Genomic DNA, 20,218 nt, shown 5'->3' with positions numbered 1-20,218 from the left:
CCGAGTCACCAGGGCAGTGACCCCCCCAAGGCGTGGCCTGGTAGGCCGAGTGGACAGACCGAGGCCGCGTCCGGGGGGATGATGCTGGGTTCGAGCGGGTGACCCCATCCCAGGACCCGGGCTGGGCCTCTCGTGGGTTCTGGGGTACTCGGAGCCTGAGGGGGTGGAGGGGCCCCAGCTCTGTTCGGGGTCCCGCCCTTGGACCATCTGGGGTTCCGGTGGGACGGGGTGACAAGACAGCAGGCCCTGACCCAAGTCCCTGGTCCGCAGAGCACAGGGGCCTTTCCGGGGCCTCTTGGTGGAGCGAGGGAGGGGGCCCAGCGGAAGGGCTCCCAGGGGCCCCCGGACAGGACGTGGGGACACGCCTGCACCCACGTGGCTCAGGGGACGGGCTTGAGGTGCAGGGAGCTCCGGCCACCCTCCCACGGGCCGGGGGGTGCACTCCCTGGTGGGGGGGTCCCTGAGCCCTCCCACAGCAGGAGGCCCAGCAGGGGCCCGGGCAGGCAACGCAGGCCGTCCCAGCTGGATGGAGCAGAGGCCACTTCCGCAGCCCACACCCCCGTCCCCCGTGGCGCCGCCGGGCGAGTTCACAGGCTCGGCGGACACAGTGCAGCCCTGACTCAGAGACACTGATGACGGTCATGAGTCTGGAATAGGACGGGGCCACCTCCAGGGGCTGCGGAAGAGCCGTTCACCCCCCACCCACCCCCTCATCCCTCCACCCGCCCCTCCACTCGTCATCCACCTGCCCACCCTTCCTCCACTTGTCCATCTGACCCCCCCATCCGTCTACGTCACACAGTAATGGGGGCCAGTGGCGTCTAGGCTCTTGGGGACACGGTGGTGGAGACTGGGCCCTCCTCACACCCAGTGTGCCCTCCCTCCGTCACCAGCGGTCCCCACACGCAGCTACAGTCAAACTACAGACCGGACCTGGGCTCTCAGGGAGAACGCCCGCCCGCCCGCTGCTGCGTCGGCTGCGCATCCTCTGAAGGGCGCACCTACCGGCCTGCAAACAGCCCCCCCGTCCTGGTCGCCTGCGTCCTGTCACCCCTTCCCTCACGGCCGCGGCTGTGCTCGCTCTGCACGAGGGCCTTCCAGCCCCTTCCACCCCCAGGCGCCCCCTCCTGGCCGCTCCAAGGCGGGGAGCCCGTCCACCTGACCCCGTCAGGCCTCGTGGGTGAGCGCCCAACCGCTGGTGAGACGTCCAGGGTTTCTCAGGGCACGTGGCTGGCACAGCCCGTAAGCCTGCCTCGCCTGTCCCCTTTCAGCCCCTCCGGCCTCCCCCAGGTCCCCCTTGGGTCCTGAGCATAAGCTCCTCCCTTGGCCCCAGATCCCCGCAAACCAGCAGCTCTGCGAGGAGCTGAAACAGCGACGCCCGGTGGGCAGGGGAGGACCGGCCACCTGGGAGGTGCTGGTGGGACAGTCTGAGCAGCTCTGGGCATCACCCCTCCTCCCCTGGGACCCAGCCCTGGGGGCCTTGGGCACACCGAGGGTCCCGGCACACCGCTCAGACCCCGGGCAGCTCCCAGCGGTGAAGCCGCTGCCCGCTCAGAAGTGCCCCTTGAACAAACGAACTCGGCTGTTCAGGGAAGCGTTTTTCCAGCCCAGCATCAGCGAGGCGCTGCGCCCACAGCCGGGGGGGCCCAGGCGGCCGGAGCCAGGCGCCAACGAGGTGTGCAGTTGCGTGATTTCACAAACGTCGAAAGGATGGGAACTCAGAAACGGGCTTGACTAACAGCAGAGCCTCGGGACGTACCTGAGTTGCTGCCGTGGACTTACGGGCAAATGCCCCACCCTGCGCCACGTGGCTGCCGTGGGCGCCACTGGGACCAGCGTGGCCCGCGGGAGGGGCAGGCGGGGAGGGAGCGGCACAGACACGGGCCTTTACAGCATCGAGACTTTATTCTGGTTAAGCGGGGAGGCTTTCCATATTGTAACATCAAAGAAAGAATTTGAATGTTAGGAAACTGCCGAACATTAAGTGGCCTTTCATTTCAGTTCTCAGAACAGCAGACAAAGATGGATGCTTTACAGTAGCAGTGAAATCATTAGGCCACATTTTCAACAGAAAGTCAAGCTGGTTCGACATGGAAATTAAACTTGGAGAAACAATAAAAAGGGAAGGAAAGGAAATCCGGCCGCAGCACGGATTCGGCGCGACTGTCTGCAGAGCCCCACCCTGGCCACCTCCCGGGCCCTTCCTGCCTCACGCCCTCTCTCGGCAGCCGCCGCCGCGCACCCTGCATCACGGAAACGGGCCCGAAGGTGCCGGAACCTTCCGTGGCAGGTGCGTGGCACTAGGAGGAGAGCTTGGAGTAGCTGGGAGGGGACAGCTTCCGCTTCAAGTACTTCAGGACGTAGAGAGGAAGACAGCTGACCACTGTGATCGCTGACACTTTCCACACGAAGGTCACGGTCATGATGAAGGGAACATCTGTGGGAGAGAAATCCGGGAACGGGTGTCAGAGGCGCCCAGGGCGCCGCAAAGGCGGGCCTCGTGGAGCCTCGGGGTCTGGGTTACAGCACTGCTTTCCCTGCACGCCACGGGCAGGGGCTCCTCTAACAGGAGACACAAAGCACCAGCTGCGCAGGACAGGCGCTGCACGGCCCGTGGGCTCGGTCCAGAGGCAGCCTGGGGCCGGCTCAGACCGTCCGGGCTCATCTTCGGCGTCCTGAGGACAGGCGACCCTGGGCGTCGGGGCCTTGAGGCCGCTGGCAGAGCTGTCCCCATGAGCCCACCTCCCGTGCCCCTCGGTCCTGCCACCACAGGGTGGTGTTTCCAGGGTTAACGGCTGTTCTAATCCTTGCGGGTGAAGAGCCGTGTGAGAACCCGACGGGCGGCCGATCCTAGGACAGCCATCCCTGGAGACTGTCGTCGGAAGTGGGACGAAGCAGCCTGGTAGGCTCATGGCCGCTGAGGCCCAGAAAAGGGCAGGGAAACCCCGGGTCTGTGTGCAGGGCACACGGGGTCCCAGGCTGTGTTTAAGCACATTGTAGAAAACCCGGGAAGTGTTTTCCAGGGGTCCAATCACTAAAAATTCACAGCAAAATGTTGCGGGGACGACGCACGGTCGCCTGACGGACACGGGTGCTCATCGGGGGACGCAGGACGCCCAGCACCGTCCCCTCTTATGAGCCGCAGAACCCCGATGGGGCCCAGGGCCTCCTGCACTGTCGCCAGGCGGGAGGAGCCCACAGCACACGCCACGAAGAGGGGAGGCGGGGCTCTTTATCGTCGAGCCTCTGGAGTGACGGCGTTCTGCTAAGTTTCTGCAGTCCTGAGGGATGTGGGAGCGTCAACGACCAGAGAAGGCTCCACGAGACACCCTGCCTGTGCCTGCTTCACACGGGTCCCCAGGCAGCCCTGCTGCTGGTGTCCCAGCTGTAGCTTCTGCTTTGTGCTCTGTGCACACGTGCTGGGAGAAGGAGCTGCGGGCCCAGGGCAACGCCCGAGAAGAAGCCAACACCGCTCCGTCCAAGAGTGTCAATTCGCGTTCACACAGGAAAGCAAACGTCTATTCTCAAAACAGAGTAACCAAGATATTGTAATTTGAAAATAACCACTTCTTATGTGCCACGGCTATGTTTTTGGTGAATGTTTCTTTTAATGCAAAAACACGAATCTGTAACAGTTTTCCTATGTACGTACTCACCATTGAGTAGATACTTGGATGGGAATTCAACCAACTTCTGCTTTTATGATGGAATTCTTTTTACTTTTCTACCATCTATAATACGTTAAACTTATGGAAGAGGCACAAAATTCATAAATTCTCGCTGTTGAAACTTGCCTAAACATTCATTTTGTCATTTATAGTTCTGCTGTGAAGAATGGAGATGTTTTCACAATACGTGAAAAGTGATGTTACCATCACTTTTCACCAAAAATAACTTGATGGTCTGTTGCTCTCCTCCACTTCACAGAAATATGAGGCTCTCATCTTTCCGACGGTGGCGAGTGAAGAGCTGGGTTTGACGAGGCACGTCAGGTGAGGCGAGATCAGTGCGCCGGCCGTGGACGGGAAGCGGGGAGTCTTGGAGAGGGACCGGGGACGGCCGTGCGAACGCACCCAGAGCGGCTCAACCCTCCCCCAGGGCCACGTCGGGTGACCCCCCCTCCCCCCCAGACCCACCCTCCCTCCCACTCCAGCCAGCGCTCACACCCAGCAAGCAGTCCCCCTCCTCAGGGCCCTGCTGGTCACGGGGGCGGGCGAGAAGGGGGCAGGGGCGCAGCGACCTGGGCCACGTGCCGCCTGCAGGTTCTGACGCCACTCGGGACCGAGGCAGCTGGGCCCCGTGGCTCCGGGGGAGGAGGGCGGGCGGCGCCAGGCCCCATCCTGGAAGCCCTCTTCCCTGCAGCCTCAGCGGCCTCCGTCAGGAAAAGGGACAAACAATACAGCTCTTGTGGGGAGAACTCGGCACGACTTCACGTATTGTTGCAAGGGGTTTAATCTTTCCACAGAAATAAGCTCTGTGTTGTGAAGCTGTCTGATGTGGGTTTTATTACGATCTGCAATCTAAGATAACGTATTAGAAGCAACAAAGAAAACGTTTAAAAACCAGTAAGAGACAGCTATTCAGAAAAGAAGTCTAAAGCAACTTACCAAAATATTGATTTAGAAAAGCGAGCGAGGCCACGTAGCAGCCAAGGCTGAGCAGCTCAGCGACCGCCATCAGCCAGTGCCACGTCCGGACGGTCAGGGCCACCATCAGAAGCTCCGTGAGGACGAGGGCCGTGAAGGAGATGGCCACCACGTGCACAAACTCGGACTCGAAAAGCACCAGGGCCCCGAACATGAGGATGCCGCCTGGAAAACAGCCAGGGTGGGCGGTGTGGCTTTGGACGCGACGACCTTCCTACTCGGGTCGGCAGCTCCGTTACTGTATGAGGGGCGAGAGCCGCTGACACTGACAGACACGGGCTGTGCACACCTGTACCCAGTGATCCGTGTAAACTCTGGACCGGGGCAAAGTGAGATGTGGACTCTGGCAGAGTGTCGGGGGGGAGCCGTGCCTGCACGCCGGTTAGCAACTGCACGCTGGCTGCCGCCTTCCAGGGCCGTCTGCTAACCACTCCCACAGGTTCCCATTTGTCTGGGACACCAAGCGGGGGGCAGCTGGTGACTTCGGACTTCCTAATTCATATTTCTCGAAGTCCGGCTATCATGCCAAGAAAGAAAGCCATTGTGGGGCGTAGGCAGCGTGGTAAGTGCTGATTAAATTTTTCTGGATTGTCTTTTATTTAAAAACAGGTCAGTTTTTAGGTGACCTGCACCAGTAAAAATGCCAACCCCCACTGCGTTGTGAAGAGGCCTGCGGGACCAGCTGCTGGGGTATCGATTCACAAGATAAACTGAAAGCAATATTCAACTGCTGATGAAATGTGAAGCTTTTGGAACTTAACTGGGAGGTGAAAACAATATTGCCCATAGAAAACAAAAAAGCTTCAGTGCAGGAGAAGGCGGGTCCATCTTACCTTGGTAAATACTGATTAAAACCCAGACGAGGAAGGTCTTACAGGATAAAGATCTTCCCTAGGGTAGACAGTGGAGCAGCTTAGTTAACAGAGCACAACACACGTCTTCAAGTAGCTGTGTGACTTGTCAAGACCCCAGGCCCCCAGCCCAACCCATGCACTGATCCAGCCACCGTCCTCCTCCCGTGCCCCCGGGCCGCCCGCCCCGCTCAGCTTATGGTAAAGGGGTGAGTGGTCTCCTGTTTGACCTCTGGTGACCTTAAGCCACGGCTCTCCATTCCCGGGCTTCCTAGTGACCCAGGAGTCGACGTGTATAAAACAAACATTGAAACGCACTATTCTGCATAGTAAAAACAATTTCCCTTCATTTCTTCTTTACTTCTTGGGAACAAATCTTCCTATATCTACCTCTTAGTTTCCTTGCGTGACAAAGGACAGGTCTATCACACCTGAAGTCAGAAGTTAGGCCCCGAGGCCCTCTCTGGAAAAGATGCCACATCAACAAGCCCAGCACAAACAAGGGTTTCTGGCTCAGCAAGCTTCACCTTGAAAACTCAGCCTGCGTCTGTCTGACCACACTCCCGAAGACGCTTCTGTCCGAGAAGGAGGTGGGGTCACAAGTCGCCGCCCAGCCCGTTCCTGCCAAGGGCTGGCCGAGGCAGCGCACGTCCCCGAGGCCTGTGGATGAGGGTGTCGGGACGAAGCCCGGCAAGGCCACAGCGCGGGACTCACAGACCCTCACGCTCGTCCCCTGCGTCTCCCGCCCGCCGGCACAGCCCACAGACGTCGTTTCCGTTTATGGATAGAGAAGCACCGCAGCTGGAGACTTCCCGAAGGCCGCGCTGCAGCCAGGCCTGACGGAGGAGACCAAGGCTCTGCTGGGGTGCGGGGCATCCCCGCCAGGAAGAGGCGGCACGTGATGCTAAACGGCACGAGGGAAGAACAAACCGTACACAGGACGGGGGCAGGCGCCAGCACAAGGACACCCAGAGGCTGAATCCCGTCCACCCGGCGTCCACGGACACCTTTGAAAGAGGCGGTTGCAGCAGCTTGGTCCCGAGGGGCCACCTGAGAACGTCCTGGCTGAGCCCGAGGCCTCACTGCGTGTGAGTGGAGAGCAACCTTCAAACATGTCATCATTTGTTAAAAGGCAATTTTTTTTTTTTTTTTTTTTTGTGGTACGCAGGCCTCTCACCATTGTGGCCTCTCCCGCTGCGGAGCACAGGCTCCGGACGCGCAGGCTCAGCGGCCATGGCTCACGGGCCCAGCCGCTCTGCGGCATGTGGGATCTTCCCGGACCGGGGCACGAACCCGCATCCCCCGCATCGGCAGGCAGACTCTCAACCACTGCGCCACCAGGGAAGCCCCACGCAATATTGTTTTTTAAAGGAAGAAAACAGCCGCGCTCGGGGACAGACCCTGGCATGTGTGCACACAGGTCCTCCTTCCTGCCTCTGTCTGTACCTGCACCAGACCCCATCCTGCCTCTGTACCTGCAGCAGACACGCCGCCGCCGACTCGCCGAGTGCAGGGGCCCTGCGATGCCGCGTTCCGTGGCGGGAGCCCTGTCTCCGGCGGCGGCTCTGTCTGTCTCCAGCCCCCTCCGCAGGCACTCATGGACGCTCTCCCCGAGGCTTCTTAGGGCAGCAACCCCCGCTGTGGTTCTGTGGCTCATGTGTCCTGCGGTTGGAGCCCTTTGTCCCAGTCTACATGCCAGCTCCTGGGTGGACGGTTCTGTGCTGGCAGAGGTCCAGTCTCCACCCACCACAGTGCGACAGAAGAGTCCCTCACCCCAAAGCTCCCGCGCTGCCCCCTTCCAGTCACGCCCTCCCACCCCAAACCTCGGGTGGCCGCCCATCTGTCCTCTTTCCCTAAAGCTGTGCATTTCCCAGAGCGGCAGATCACTGGGGTCACACTCACTTCTTGAGCCTGGCTTCTTCTGTGCAGCAAAATGCATCTGAGAGTCGTCTGCATTGCTGAACGGACGGGTTTTCTCCGGTCACGGACACGATCCCACTGTGCGGCTGCACCCTCACGGGGGGAAGGGTAGCCGGTCGTTTCAGTTTTTGGTAATTACGACAAAGCCACCATCAACTTTTCTGCACGTGATTTTGTGTGAACGTACCTCTTCACTTCTCTTGAGTAAACACCTACGAGTAGGATTGCTGAGTCACGTGGTAAGTGTATGTTTACCTTTACGGGGAAACTGCCAAGCTGTCTTCCAGGGCAGCTGCACCAGCCTGCATTCCCACCAGAACGGCTGAGCATCCCTGCCAGCATTTGGTGGTGTCGGTTTTACATTTTTGCCATTCTAACAGATTGCGGTGGTATCTGATTTTAATTTGCAATTCCCCAATGAAAAATGATGTTGAGCGTTTTTTCATAAAAGTGATTAGTTTCCGTCTGTACATCATCATCTTTGGTGTGGTGTCAATTCAGGTCTTTTGCCCATTTAAAAACTTGGGTTGTTTTCTTTTTGAGTTTTGACAGCTCTTTATATATGCTGGATACAAGTCCTTTATCAAAAGTGTAATTTGCAAATATTTTCTACCAGTCTGTGGTTTGTTTTCCATTTTCTTAACAGTGTCATTCACAGAAAAAAAGTCTGTAATTATGATAAAGTCCAATTTATCAATTTTTTCCTTTATGACCTCATATCTAAAAGCTCTTTGCCTAACGCAGGTCATGCACATTTCCTTCTGTACTTTCTCCTAGAAGGTCTGTAGTTTTACATTTTACATTTAGGTCTATGACCCACTGTGAGTGAATTTCTGTGTAAGACCTGAGGTGTGGATCAAGGGTGACCAGCTCTCCTGACACTGTCTGTTGAGAAGACGACCGTCCTCCACTGGATTTCCCTTCACATTGGTCAAAGACCGGCTGACATGCGTGGCTGTAGTTCTGGGCTCTCTGTTCTACCCCACTAACCTGTGTGTCTATCCTTTGCCAGTGATAAAAACCTGGTACTGGGAGTCTTCCAACTTTGTTCTTCTTTTTCAAATTTGTTTTGGTAATTCTAGCGCCTCTGCTTTTCCATATAAACTTTAGAATCAGCTGTCAATATTCAACAACACTGATACTTCCAATCCACGAACATTCATTTATTCCTTTCTAGGATTTCTTTCAGCCAGTTGTACAATTTTCAGCATGGAGATCCTGCACGTATTTTGTTAGTTATACCAAAGTATTTCACTTTTTTATGCTGTTATAAACAGTGTTTAAAATTATTTTCAGATCTCAATTGTTCATTGCTACTATACAGAATTAGAAATAATTAAAAATATTTTTTCCTTGTATCCTGCAACCTTACTAAACTTACCAGTCTAGGAGGGTTTTTTTGTGGATTATTTGGGATTTTCTACATAGACGATTCTGGCATCTGCAAACAGATATTTTTATTTCTTCCTTTTTAATTTCTATACCCTGAATGTCCTTTCCTTGTCACTATTATTTTTAAAATTATACAAGGATACAAATACACATTTCAAAAGCTAAAACCATTTTCAGACTATTCAACAGAAAATGAAAACAGTGACGTAGTCCTAATAGTTCAACGTCTAATGGTTTCAAGGGCTTTTAGGAAGGACTGTACCTCACCTATGATGTCTTGACAGTCAGTACAACCTTAACTCAGGCGTCTCTGTAGTGAGTAGTTTAATTTATCACGAATATAACACTATGACTCGGTAACTGAGCTCACAGCTGCGAGACTGAACTATCTCAGGAGCACACAGGCTGGCTCAGCTGACCACGGGTCACCTAAGTCCTGACCCCAGGGCTCAGGCTCAGGTGGTTTTTCATAAGAGGCCACAGACCATTCAGGACAAAAAAGGTCATCTGTAGGGTTAGGAGAGGGATGAGTACATGTTTCCCCTCTAACTGGCAGCACCAGAAAATCAGAAGTGACTGCACTCACCACGAGTAAAGCTTAATAGCTCAAAGCAGAACGTGACCCAAACATCGTTACAAATATATCCTTTTCTGTAAGGAATGAGAACTATGTGGCTTTAGGAAGGGGAAGGAAATGTTGCCTCTTTGTTTAACTGATTCATTCCTTCCCTCGTTCATTCACCAATTACGGAACAGACACTGTGTCCAGATTTAGGCCCTGGAGACACAGCAGAGAACAAATGTTTACATCCAGGATCGCCTAATCTCGTTAGAACCCTAAGTCAGATTGGTGATGCTTGGAGCATTTATACTCTTAGCATAAAAAGACTGGCTATGGGGCTTCCCTGGTGGCGCAGTGGTTGAGAGTCCACCTGCCGATGCAGGGGACGCGGGTTCGTGCCCCGGTCCGGGAAGATCCCACGTGCCGTGGAGCGGCTGGGCCCGTGAGCCATGGCCGCTGAGCCTGCGCGTCCGGAGCCTGCGCTCCGCAACGGGAGAGGCCACAGCAGTGAGAGGCCCGTGTACCGCAAAAAAAAAAAAAAAAAAAAAAAAGACTGGCTATGAAATAAGTATAAAACCAGGATATTTTATTTCGAAGTAGAGTTCTTTCCTTTCTGTTTTACAAGGGATGTGCACGCTGCTCCCCTTGATTACCTTTGTGGTATTTAATGAATTTACTGTGACCTGAGATTTCTGCTCAGAATTTACAAGATAAATCACCTGTTGGACAGTAACTTACATTCCAGCCCGTGGCTTGTTTTCTGCTACTGTCCAACCATCATTTAATTTACCCCGAATTCATGTTTTCTTTTCCCAACTGAAGGCTTGTGGGGACCAGGAGCAGAGCCTTCTAGGTCTTTACAAGTGCCCGGCACGGGACCCTCAACCGTGCCGCCCACAGTGATGGACTCGGACAGACTGCCTGTCCCCAGCAGGTGCAAAGTGCTGGGCTCAGAAGCAGTGTAAAGCTTCAGAATGTTTCTCTCGCTTCAATAAGAAAAATACTCACTTCTTATCAAGTTAACTGGCCGAGTGCCTTAGTGCTACTTTATTTTCAAAGCATTTCGAGTGTATGCAATTTTTAAAGAAATATATACTTTAAAGACAAAAAGTACAGATTCTGGATCTTGAAGAAAAGGAGTCTAGAGAAAATAAGTGACTGAACTCTTGTCAAAAAGATTAGGAATGCGGTCCTGACTCTAGGATATTGAAATATTCTAACTGTTGGCCACCCTAACAAGAATGGAAAGCCAGCACCCTTAACGAGACCCAACTTAGTTGGAATTGGATGTGGTTTCCTAACATCCCCTCAAGTTCAAATGTATCAGCTAATGGTGTGGATTCACCACCTCGCGGCTACAGTCAGAGGGGAGCTGGGACTCAGCGCCGGACACCTGTGACCCCGGGAGCCTGCTTTTATCACTAGAGTAACGTGGCAACCCACAAAGAAGGTTCTGGTGGGCAACAGTGAAAGCGGCGTGTCCCCTCACTGGTGGGGACACTGAAGTCCTGCTAGGAAGTCCTCCCACCTTGACGATCTGGCAGCGTCACCTGGCCTCACCTGCAGTGACCTTAACCCTGAGCATCCACCGAGCCCCTCCACTGATGTTCATAAAAAGCTGGTTTCCCCTTCATATCTGTGAGGCGGCATTTAGGGAAACATTTCTGGAGCCACTGGAAATAAGGAAACACACAATCTACTAAAATTATAATTATTCGCAACAGCCTCCTGTAGTTTTTGGATCTTTGAGCCTATTCTGATTCACTGAATGATGATGGTTTCACCATCTTGGATATTAAACCAAAAAGTTTTTCTTCTACTTGTAATATTCACAATGATATTTTTATCATGATAATAATGCTTTATATATGTCTCACATCTATATCTTATTATCAAACAAAATATATTATGAAATATAATGTTTGCTATTTTATCTTATTTTATACTATACTGTTGAGCTAGCTTTATTTTTGCCCTGATTATAGAAGTAATACAGGCATTTTCTATTTTTTTCAATGGATTTAAAAAGTCTTGATCTCAGATTTCCCTGATGGCGCAGTGGTCAAGCATCCACCTGCCAAGGCAGGGGATACGGGTTCAATCCTGGTCTGGGAAGATCCCACATGCCGCGGAGCAACTAAGCCCGTGCACCACAACTACTGAGCCTGTGCTCCAGAGCCCACAAGCCACAACTACTGAGCCCATGTGCCACAACTGCTGATCCCACGTGCCACAACTGCTGAAGCCCATGCGCCTAGAGCCCATGCTCCACAACAAGAGAAGCCACCGCAATGAGAAGCCCATGTGCAGCAATGAAGAGGAGCTCCCACTCGCTGCAACTAGAGAAAGCCCGTGCACAGCAACGAAGACCCAACACAGCCAAAATAAATAAAATAAAATAAAATTTAAAAAAATCTTAATCTCATCAAATTCTTACAATAACACCATCAAATCCAAAGATTTACGTGACTTACCCAACACCACTGGGACTGGTTAGAGGTTAGCTGGGCGAGTCTACCTGTTAATGCCTGATCTGATTCTTTCTCCGTTACAACATTCGGCTACAGCTTTAAAAATCAGTCGGTAACTTCAGGTTGTCAACTGTAAACCTAAATTTAATTGGGGGTCCGTGGACTTTGTTCTCAGTGTTGGAAGGTTCTTTTTTTTTTAAATTAAATTAAATTATTTTTTATACAGCAGGTTCTTACTAGTTATCTATTTTATACATATTAGTGTATATATGTCAGTCAGTGTTGGAAGGTTCTGAGGTCACCAGGGTTTGTGTGTGGGGAGCTGGGCATATCTTCCACCCAGTGGAGCATGTTTTCTATGCTACAGAGATATGTTTTCATAAAAAAACATGATAAATTTAAAACTTCTTTCAGGAATGTTTAACTGTCCCAGAGCAGTTCTGGGCTGCGTGAATGAAGCCTGCGCAGCACGGGGAAGTGGACTTCTACCTCAGTAGCGTCACCGTGACAACAGCACGCGGGTCTCAGGGACGGAAACATACTGCAGATCCCTTTCAGACAAAATTCTGAAGCCCATGGCCGGAGGAGATGTGGGCATTCAGAGGCGCTCCGCCCAGGGCTCCAGGTTCCTACCGGCTCGAACGCCGGGCCGCTCCAGGTGGGCCGGGAGCCGGCCCCACCCACTGCGCAGTGCTGACCGGGAGCCCCCGCTCAAAGCACCCTTCACCCAGAAAGAGGGAGCCCTCAGCCACGGTTCTAAATCCACAGAAGCTCCACAAACGGTTATGAGCACCCTTCGCAATTATAATTCGACGCGTGATATCAGAGCTGCACTGCAAACATTCGAGCAAACGCCGTTTTCCCCTTTGATGCCTAACTGAGGCCGCACCTTGGTGAGGTCTTTGTACAGCTCTGGGTACAGCATTGCCATCTCGGGCTTCACGTCTTGGTCCAGCACCAGGGAGAAGACAGGGAACATGGTGTAGACCGTCGCATACCTGGAGGAGAGCAGGGAGGTTACACGGGGGAGCCGGCACCACCAGGAGCACACCTCTGAACCAGAGGCCAAAGGTCAAACCCTAAGCAGACAAAAACAAGTTGGCAACCAAGCACGACTTGTTCTAAAACTGAATACTTACCCACAGTACAGGAGCAAGGTCTACAAGCCACAAATGCGGACAGGCAGCAGGATCCATTTTTAATTAAAGCTTTTATTTTGAGATCACTGCAGAGGTGAGCACAGTTACCAGAAGTAACACAGAGACCACGGGGACCTTCAACCAGCTTTCCCCAGAGGGAGCATCTCCAAAACTGCAGCCGATCTCCAGCGGGACGCCGACACTGACATGGTCCAGACGCAGCACCCAAGCCCACCAGGGCCCCCTGAAGCCTGCTTCTCTCCCAGCCCCTCTGAACCCCTGGCAACTGTCCTCCATCTTATAACTTTTGTCACTTCAAGGTGACACGCACGCACCACACAGCAGGTGAGCCTGGGGCTCGGCTTCTCGTTCAGCCCCAGTCCCTGGAGGGTCACCCAGGTGTGGCCATACGACAGGCCGTCCTCTGGTGGCTGAGGAGCGTTCGTGGTTGTGGACAGAGCAGCTCTGCACCCCGGGCATTCTCTGAAGTGCATCTGGGTCATTCCCAGTGTCTGGTTATTACAAATAAAGCTGCTATAAACATCCACTGCCCAGGTTTTTTGTAAAAGTAAGTTGCACTTATTTGAGACACGGGTGCCACCTGGGATCCTATGTCCACAAGCTCAGGCACTGGGTCATAGGGCGGCTGCATGTTTAGTTTTATAAGAGACTGCCAAGCTGCCTTCCAGGGCGGCTGCACCAGTTCACATCCCTGCCAGCACGCATGAGGGATCCGGGTGCTGAATCCTCGCCATAATTTGCTGCTGTCACAGGTGTTTCAGCCATTCTGACAGGCGTGGAGGGGCAGCTCACTGTGGTTAAAATATGCATTTCCTGGTGGTTGATGACACTGACCGCCTCGTCACGGGCCCGTCTGCCGTCCCCGAGTCCCCTGCTCAAGTCTCCCGTCCGCTGTCCAGTGTCAGCCTGCACTTTGATGGCTCGATTCTCTACCTACAGGTTCAACCTCTAACTTCTGCATCAGGTCAACAAGTACATGCTCTTTACTTTCCTCTAAATCTCTAATTGCTGTTGTTAGTCCCCTTAGGACTCAGGGGTCTGAAAGGGCCAAGGAACCCAGGCAGAACCCGGCCCACATCCCCCGGAGCCAGCCGACGCACGAGGACCAAGCTGCACATGCGCCCGGCCCGGTGACCCTCCTGCACAGGGATTCACGAGTGTCACAGCGCAGGTCCGAGGAGCCTCTATTTTCTTAAAGACAGTCGATAAGAACCCTTGTTATTGTGCCAGAAACTCCTCCAGCTTTACAACCAAATCACAAACATCATCACCACCCCTTTTATCAGCTGATTCTGCTGAGGGCAGTTTCCAGCATGTGACTGGGTGGCTTCCTCCAGGGTCCCAGCGCAGACCCCCATCCCCCCATCAGCCCCCAGGCTGGGCCGCGGGCCGCAGGGACCTGGCGTCTGCTGCTTCTCTGGCTCCCCCCACCCCGCCCGACCCCCCGGGGTGGTAGAGACATGGCGCGGTGGATCTCACCGCAAATAAAGGAGGAGCAGGCTTCGGAGGGGAGGGTTGCTGGGCCATATGCTTAATCGTATGAAAAACCGACCAACTTGTCTTCCGGGCTCGTTTCACCATTGTGCACTCCGGCCAGGAGCTGTAAGTCCCGGGAGCCCCAGCTTCCTGCTGACACTTGGCGCGGTCTGTCTTAACTTGGCCTCTAGGTGGGGTTAAAATTTCCATTTCCTGTAACTAATGATGTTAATATATTTTCGTGTGCTTACTGGCTATTCTTACATCTTCTTTTGTGATGTACGTTCAAATCTTTAGCCTTTTCTTAAAAGATTGAGTTGTTTGGAGATCATGGAACATTCTGGGTACAGAGCTCTTATCAGATATAGGTACTGAAAAGACTGGTTCCCAGCCTGCCTTTTCATTTGATTAATATTGTCTTTAGAGGAGCGAAGACTTAATTTTGATGAAGTCCATCTTGTCAATTTCTCCTGTGACAGTTCACGCATTTTGTGCCTAAGGAATCTTTACCCCCAAGGTTCCAGGGATTTCCAGCTGTGAATTCTGCCAGCTTCCCTTGTCTCCGGCCTCAGTGCCTGCTGCCTGGTGTCCACAGTCCGAAAACAGCTTTTCCCTGTACCTCACCCTGTCTTCCAGTCGCGTGGGCTGGGAGGACAGGGCATTTCCTGTCGCTCCGTGGTGCCCCTCGGTGACGGGCTGCGAGCCCACCTCCTCAATCACTCGCCCAGGCTCCTGCTTGCAGCTCAGGACTCTTCCTCAGATGTCACGTGCCCTCCTGGCACCCTGTGAAGACGGCATCTGGTAGTTTTCCCACGTGCATCCTCAGGCTCCCCACTGAAATCCCCTGCGAGGATGCATACCTGTGATGGCCCGGGGGTGCCTTCTGGGAGCTGTGGCCATCACGAGAGGGACACCTCAGCTAGAGCAGACCTGCGTGTCTCCAAGGATGCTGCCTGAACACGGGACATCGGCAGCTGTCGGGCACAGGAGGGGTTTGGCTCGACCATGTGGAGCGGGTCTCACAGAACCCTGGATGTGCTGACGCCCGTGAACGCTAAGTGGGGCCAGGATGCACGGTGCTTCCCCAGAGGACCTGCCGAGGGAGGCGTGTGGAGGTAGGGCACAGCCCCTCCCAGGACCTCAGGTATGTGGGCAGACGCAACCGAAGGCTAAGTGAGGGGAGTGGGCCAGGTGCCGCCTGGTGGGCTCCAGGGGGAACCGGGGCGGCCTCGGCACGAGCTTCCTTCCGTGAAGTAACCAGCAGTGCGGGTGGGCCTCACCTGGGTCACCAATCCCTAGAAAGCTAATGAAATGAACTCGGATAAAAACCGTACATAGGTGGAACGGAATTCTATCAACTGTCCTGTAGTTTCTAGAGCCAGTTATTCCATCATGGAAGGTCAGTAGTTTGGTCTGGTTAGATTTTATTTGATAAAAACACCACATTGCTTCCCGCCCAGTTCTTTATATTTGTTTTCTAGGTGAGGGCAAAACTATTTTATTATTTATTTTTGAAGAAGCTTAACTTAGAAGCATCTCCCTCCATTCCTGCCAAATCCAAGGAACTAATGCTTCAGAGAATTACAGGTGCCTCGTTTAAGTGATGGACATGCAGAGAAACTTTAAATAAAACTTTCAGTGAAGTCTGATAATAAATAGGAGCTTTAAAAATAATGCGTGCTTATGCTGACAGGGCTCAGGCTGCACACGGGAAACGAAATCAGGCCTAGGGTTGTAATTCCATGAACTCAGGCAGTTCTTATCTAAGGAGTAATCACCTCTGCCCCTTAAAATTTCCTTTTAAACTTTCAAATCCATACTTAGAAAAATGGAAAGTGAGAATGGTTATGCTTTTTCTTTGGCCTCCAAGGAAGAAATGCACCGGACGAACTCAAGGCATAACCAGCATTACTGCAAATTCTGTGCTGTTCAGAGGAATTAATGTGATAATTATTGCAAAGGCTTAAGCAAGCAACGGGAAGATGTAAAAAAATTTGTAGCTTTCTGTACCTTTAGGCTTTTCCCTCTCTTTGAAGGACTCTAGGAACTCCTGCTGCGATTAAGGGCAGGCTGCCTGAACAGGCGCAAGGCCCAGCCCCACAGCCAGTCGCAGTGAAGCCTTTATCCTGACCTGGGCCTGGGGACGGGGGAGGGGCAGTGCTTCCCCTCGGCCTCCAGGGACCTGGGCAGGGTCCGCATGAGTTCCATGGGGAAGGATAGGCTCTAATTTCCACAAGAACCTAAACTGTTCAACAGCTCAAGCCACACAGGAGCCAGGGGAGGAGGGGAGAAACGATGGAGACCCGGGGCGAGGGGGACCGGGATCCAGCCCCTGCGGCTCCTGGGCGGCAAGCCGGGCGTTCAGGGATGCGTCCACGTGGCAGGAGAGCGGCACCTTCACCTCACACCCCCGCCACTGCCCCGGCCCCCCGCTGCCGAGCTCAGCGTCCTCTTCGGGGCACAAGCACCCGCCCCAGGGCTCCCTCTTCCTGGAAAGCTCTCCTGCGCCCACACCCCAGGCTCGGCCCACCCCTCGCCAGCCTCCCGCCGCCCCTCCCGCCTGCCCTGCGCCCCCAGACACCCCCAGAGCTGGTCCCACCAGGTCCCCAGTTCGCTCTGACGTCCACTCTGGAGACACGGGTGTGCGGAGGCAGCGGACGCCCTTGGCCCGGGGGGAGGAGGCCAGGACATAGGACGGGAGGCTGAGGGGGCCCCGTCACTCGCGACGGGACCTCGCCCGCACAGCTTCACCCTGAAATCAGCCCACGTTGCGCCCCTGATGCCCCCGATGCCTCTCGCTGAAATCCCCGGGATTCTCGGGGTTCGGGGAGCCGCCAGGCGACACGCATGTAACCGTGCCCTTGAACCGGGCTCCACGGGGTGCGATAACCCGCTGGCTTGTCCTCCGCCGACCTGGGAAGACGCTGAGGCCGGGAGACCCGTGTCCTAGGGATGCGGGGGGACAGGACGGCGCTCAGGACGGCGCCGGGACACGTGTGCTAACCACCGTCGCCCTCACCACGCGGTGGAGGGGCCCGGCCCCGCGGCTGAGGGGCTTCGCAGAGGAGAGAAGCCGCGCGGGTTGTTCATTGCACAGCGGCCGCCACGCTGACTTTACCTGCTGGCGCGGTCACGAAGGGTGAGGGGAGGAAACTCCGGTCTACTCTTGTCTGACACAGGCCTCCCGCTTTGTAGCCCTGGCAGCGCAACGAGCACAGCCTTCGCCACGGGCCCCGGGCCGCCGCTCTGCGGACGGGCTTCCCAGCTGCCGGGCGGGCGCCCTGAGGATGAGCTTCGTTACTGCGGGAGGCCTGACGGAGTCTGTCCCGGAATGTGAGGTCCCGTGCCAGCACCACCCGTTCTCGAGGTCTCTGCTGCCAACTTCACGCCGCCATCAGGATTAACCGTGTCCAGCCAGGAGGGCGCAGGCTTCAGGAAGGGGCTCCCCAGCCTGGGAGTGACCCAGTCACCCCCCACCCCCCACCCCACCATGCCGCCGCCGAGGGCTGGAGAAAGTCCCGGCTCCGACACAGTTCCCGACCCAGGTGCGCTGCCCCACGTAAACAGAAATTCCATGAGAACCGTAACAGCAGGGTCGTAGGAGGGATAAGCGGACACGTGCTGCCTCTGGGTGCCCCACTTCGTGGCTCCGCACACCAGTCGATTCGTCCTCAGGCTGAGTGTGTGGGAGCCACGCAAGCAAACCCCTGCACGTGTTCCCGGGCTACAAGCCCTCCCGACGTGCCGCTGCCATGTCTGTGCGTGATGGGCCCACTTACCCCACCATGAGAAATCCCTGGTACAGAGGGACGGACGCGAAGTAGAAGACGGAGGAAAACACGGCCTGGAGGGAGGAGAGCAGCGCCCGTTACTCACGGTTGGCCGATGTGCGCGCAGGCCGCAAGGCACCAGGCGCCCCCGCACGGCCCCTCCGGACGCCGCACCTGCATCGTGGAGATGATGAGGCCGCGGTGCATGACAAATTGGCTGAGTGCCGCCGACCGCTTGTAGCTGCTGCGCCCGTGCACCACGAGCAGGCGGCCGATGTGCTTGAACTGCGAGACGGAGAAGTCGGCCGCCAGCGAGGCCTGCCGGCCCTCCTGCGACCAAGGCAGAGGGGCCGGGCTAAGGGCCGGACAGGGGCACAGCGCGGGCCCCGCCCCGGAAGCCGCCCGCCAGCACCCTGGGAGGACCCGGCCTGGCACCGACGGTGTCACAGAAACTAAGCAGGGACCGGGGCATCTTCAAGACAGTTCTCTGAACCTGCCACCCCGCCGAGCGGCTGCGGGTTCAGCACTGTGGCCTGATTCACGAAGCAGAGGGGCCCGGGATCCAGCCTGTGTCCAGGTCTCTCTGGGTGTTTTCACGTGAGCACAGGAGGCAGACCACAGCTCCCGACCGGCTGGGAGACCCGGACATCCGAGCGCGGGCCGTGTGTGTGGAGCTGAGAGAGGGTTGCGGGGATCCGAGGAGCGGCCCAGGTGCAGCCCCGCACAGCTCGGGGACCAGGAAGGTGCCCGAGTCCCGGCAGGACGTGCCTGTCCTCTACGTGCCCTCATGGAGCTGCTCCCTCAGCGCGTGGGTCCGCCTCCCCCCAGCCCCCGGCCACGCGTGTGAGGGGGCTGACCAGGGGCCTGGCGGGGACAAGGGACAGACGCACCTTCCCCTCGATCCCGATCCCGCAGTCCGCTGCCTGGATCATGCTCACGTCGTTCCCTCCGTCACCTGGAAGCACGGAACGCGGACGTGAAGTGGGAACCTGCGAGGGGCCGGCTTTCCTCGCCAACCGGCAGACGGGGTTTCAACACCCAGGAAGACGGGGGAATCCACCGGGTGGGCAGGAGGGAGACGGGCACACGTCCCCGCGCGTTTCATTTCAGGACCCCGGCTCCCCGGACGCCCACGCTCACCGATGGCGCACGTGCGTCTGCCCGTGTGCTGCTGTAGCAGCTTGACGATGTGGGCCTTCTGCGTGGGCCCGCAGCGGCAGCAGACCACGGCCGGGCACTGGCAGGCCAGCTCCACGAACTCGTGCTCGTAGTACTTCAGGCAGACCTGGGGGCGGCAGAAGCGAGGCCGGGCTTCAGGGCACGGACAGATGGACGGAGGACGGATGAACGGAGCCCGCACGCAGGCTGGGGGGAGGGCTCCAGGGAAGCCCCGGACAAGCTCATCTGCCTTCAGGGGATGCCAGCACCGCCTTCCGGGGTTGGCTGAAAAGGTCTTTGGTCTTTAGCACACAATACCCTCAGCGACGATCCTTAGTTCCCCATCTTGGTGGGGAAAATAAAAATTCCCCAAAGCTGCCTGAAGTCTGTGGGGTCCCGTTGCTGAGCTGGACACCCAGAGAATCACCCCACACGAAGGACAGGAGTCAGAAATGAGGGTCCTGAGCCCCCGGGGCGCCGACTACCACCAACAGCACATCCGCCTGCAGGAGAGCCGTGTGGGCGCCCGTGCCCCGCGTGAAGAGGTCAAGACGCAGTCCCAGGCCCTCTGCCACCTAAAACCTGGGTGGTGAGCGAAAACCCGCGTTCACGGCAGGTACTCAGCAGCAAACAGACGGACACAGTATCCCCGCTGAGGGGAGGAACCACCGCAGGACCCAGAAGCAGAAACAGCGACGCTGCCTTTGGGGAGCGGGACTGGGGTGCTGGCGGGACGGGGGATGTGCGCTCCAGCCTGCGGTTTCCCTGGGGCCGGCTGGCTGCCAGGAACAACATGTGGATTTGGGGGACAG

At 55.8% G+C, this 20,218-nt stretch overlaps 1 protein-coding gene across 15 annotated transcripts in view; it reads right to left on the bottom strand.

The window, feature by feature from the left end:
* Positions 1 to 1,288: 1,288 nt before the first annotated feature.
* The window catches only part of ATP9B (ATPase phospholipid transporting 9B), a 218,903-nt gene continuing 199,973 nt past the window's right edge, over positions 1,289 to 20,218 (bottom strand). For 3 of the 15 annotated variants that reach the window (XM_089895355.1, XM_022559975.3, XM_089895351.1), the window contains exons 22-29: positions 19,389 to 19,533; positions 19,139 to 19,203; positions 18,423 to 18,578; positions 18,258 to 18,322; positions 12,732 to 12,840; positions 5,480 to 5,537; positions 4,608 to 4,811; positions 1,291 to 2,437 (exon numbers count right to left, since the gene is read on the bottom strand). In XM_089895355.1, the coding sequence (XP_089751481.1) occupies positions 2,301 to 2,437; positions 4,608 to 4,811; positions 5,480 to 5,537; positions 12,732 to 12,840; positions 18,258 to 18,322; positions 18,423 to 18,578; positions 19,139 to 19,203; positions 19,389 to 19,533 (939 nt within the window). In that variant the 3' untranslated portion in view covers positions 1,291 to 2,300. Of the gene's footprint in view, positions 2,438 to 4,131; positions 4,521 to 4,607; positions 4,885 to 5,419; positions 11,045 to 12,731; positions 12,841 to 14,485; positions 15,453 to 17,024; positions 17,425 to 17,596; positions 17,760 to 18,257; positions 18,323 to 18,422; positions 18,579 to 19,138; positions 19,204 to 19,388; positions 19,534 to 20,218 lie in introns of those variants that run through there. The other 12 variants (XM_022559977.3, XM_022559982.3, XM_089895352.1 and 9 more) reach the window with 11 other exon arrangements.

This window comes from Delphinapterus leucas, chromosome 14 (genome assembly GCF_059928025.1).
Source record: "Delphinapterus leucas isolate spDelLeu-1000000601 "Yukka" chromosome 14, BTC_Dleu_Yukka2, whole genome shotgun sequence".
In the NCBI taxonomy this organism is placed as follows: domain Eukaryota; kingdom Metazoa; phylum Chordata; class Mammalia; order Artiodactyla; family Monodontidae; genus Delphinapterus; species Delphinapterus leucas.
The sequence above is the reverse complement of the archived record's forward strand: the minus strand, read 5'-3'. Positions and strand labels throughout refer to the sequence as shown.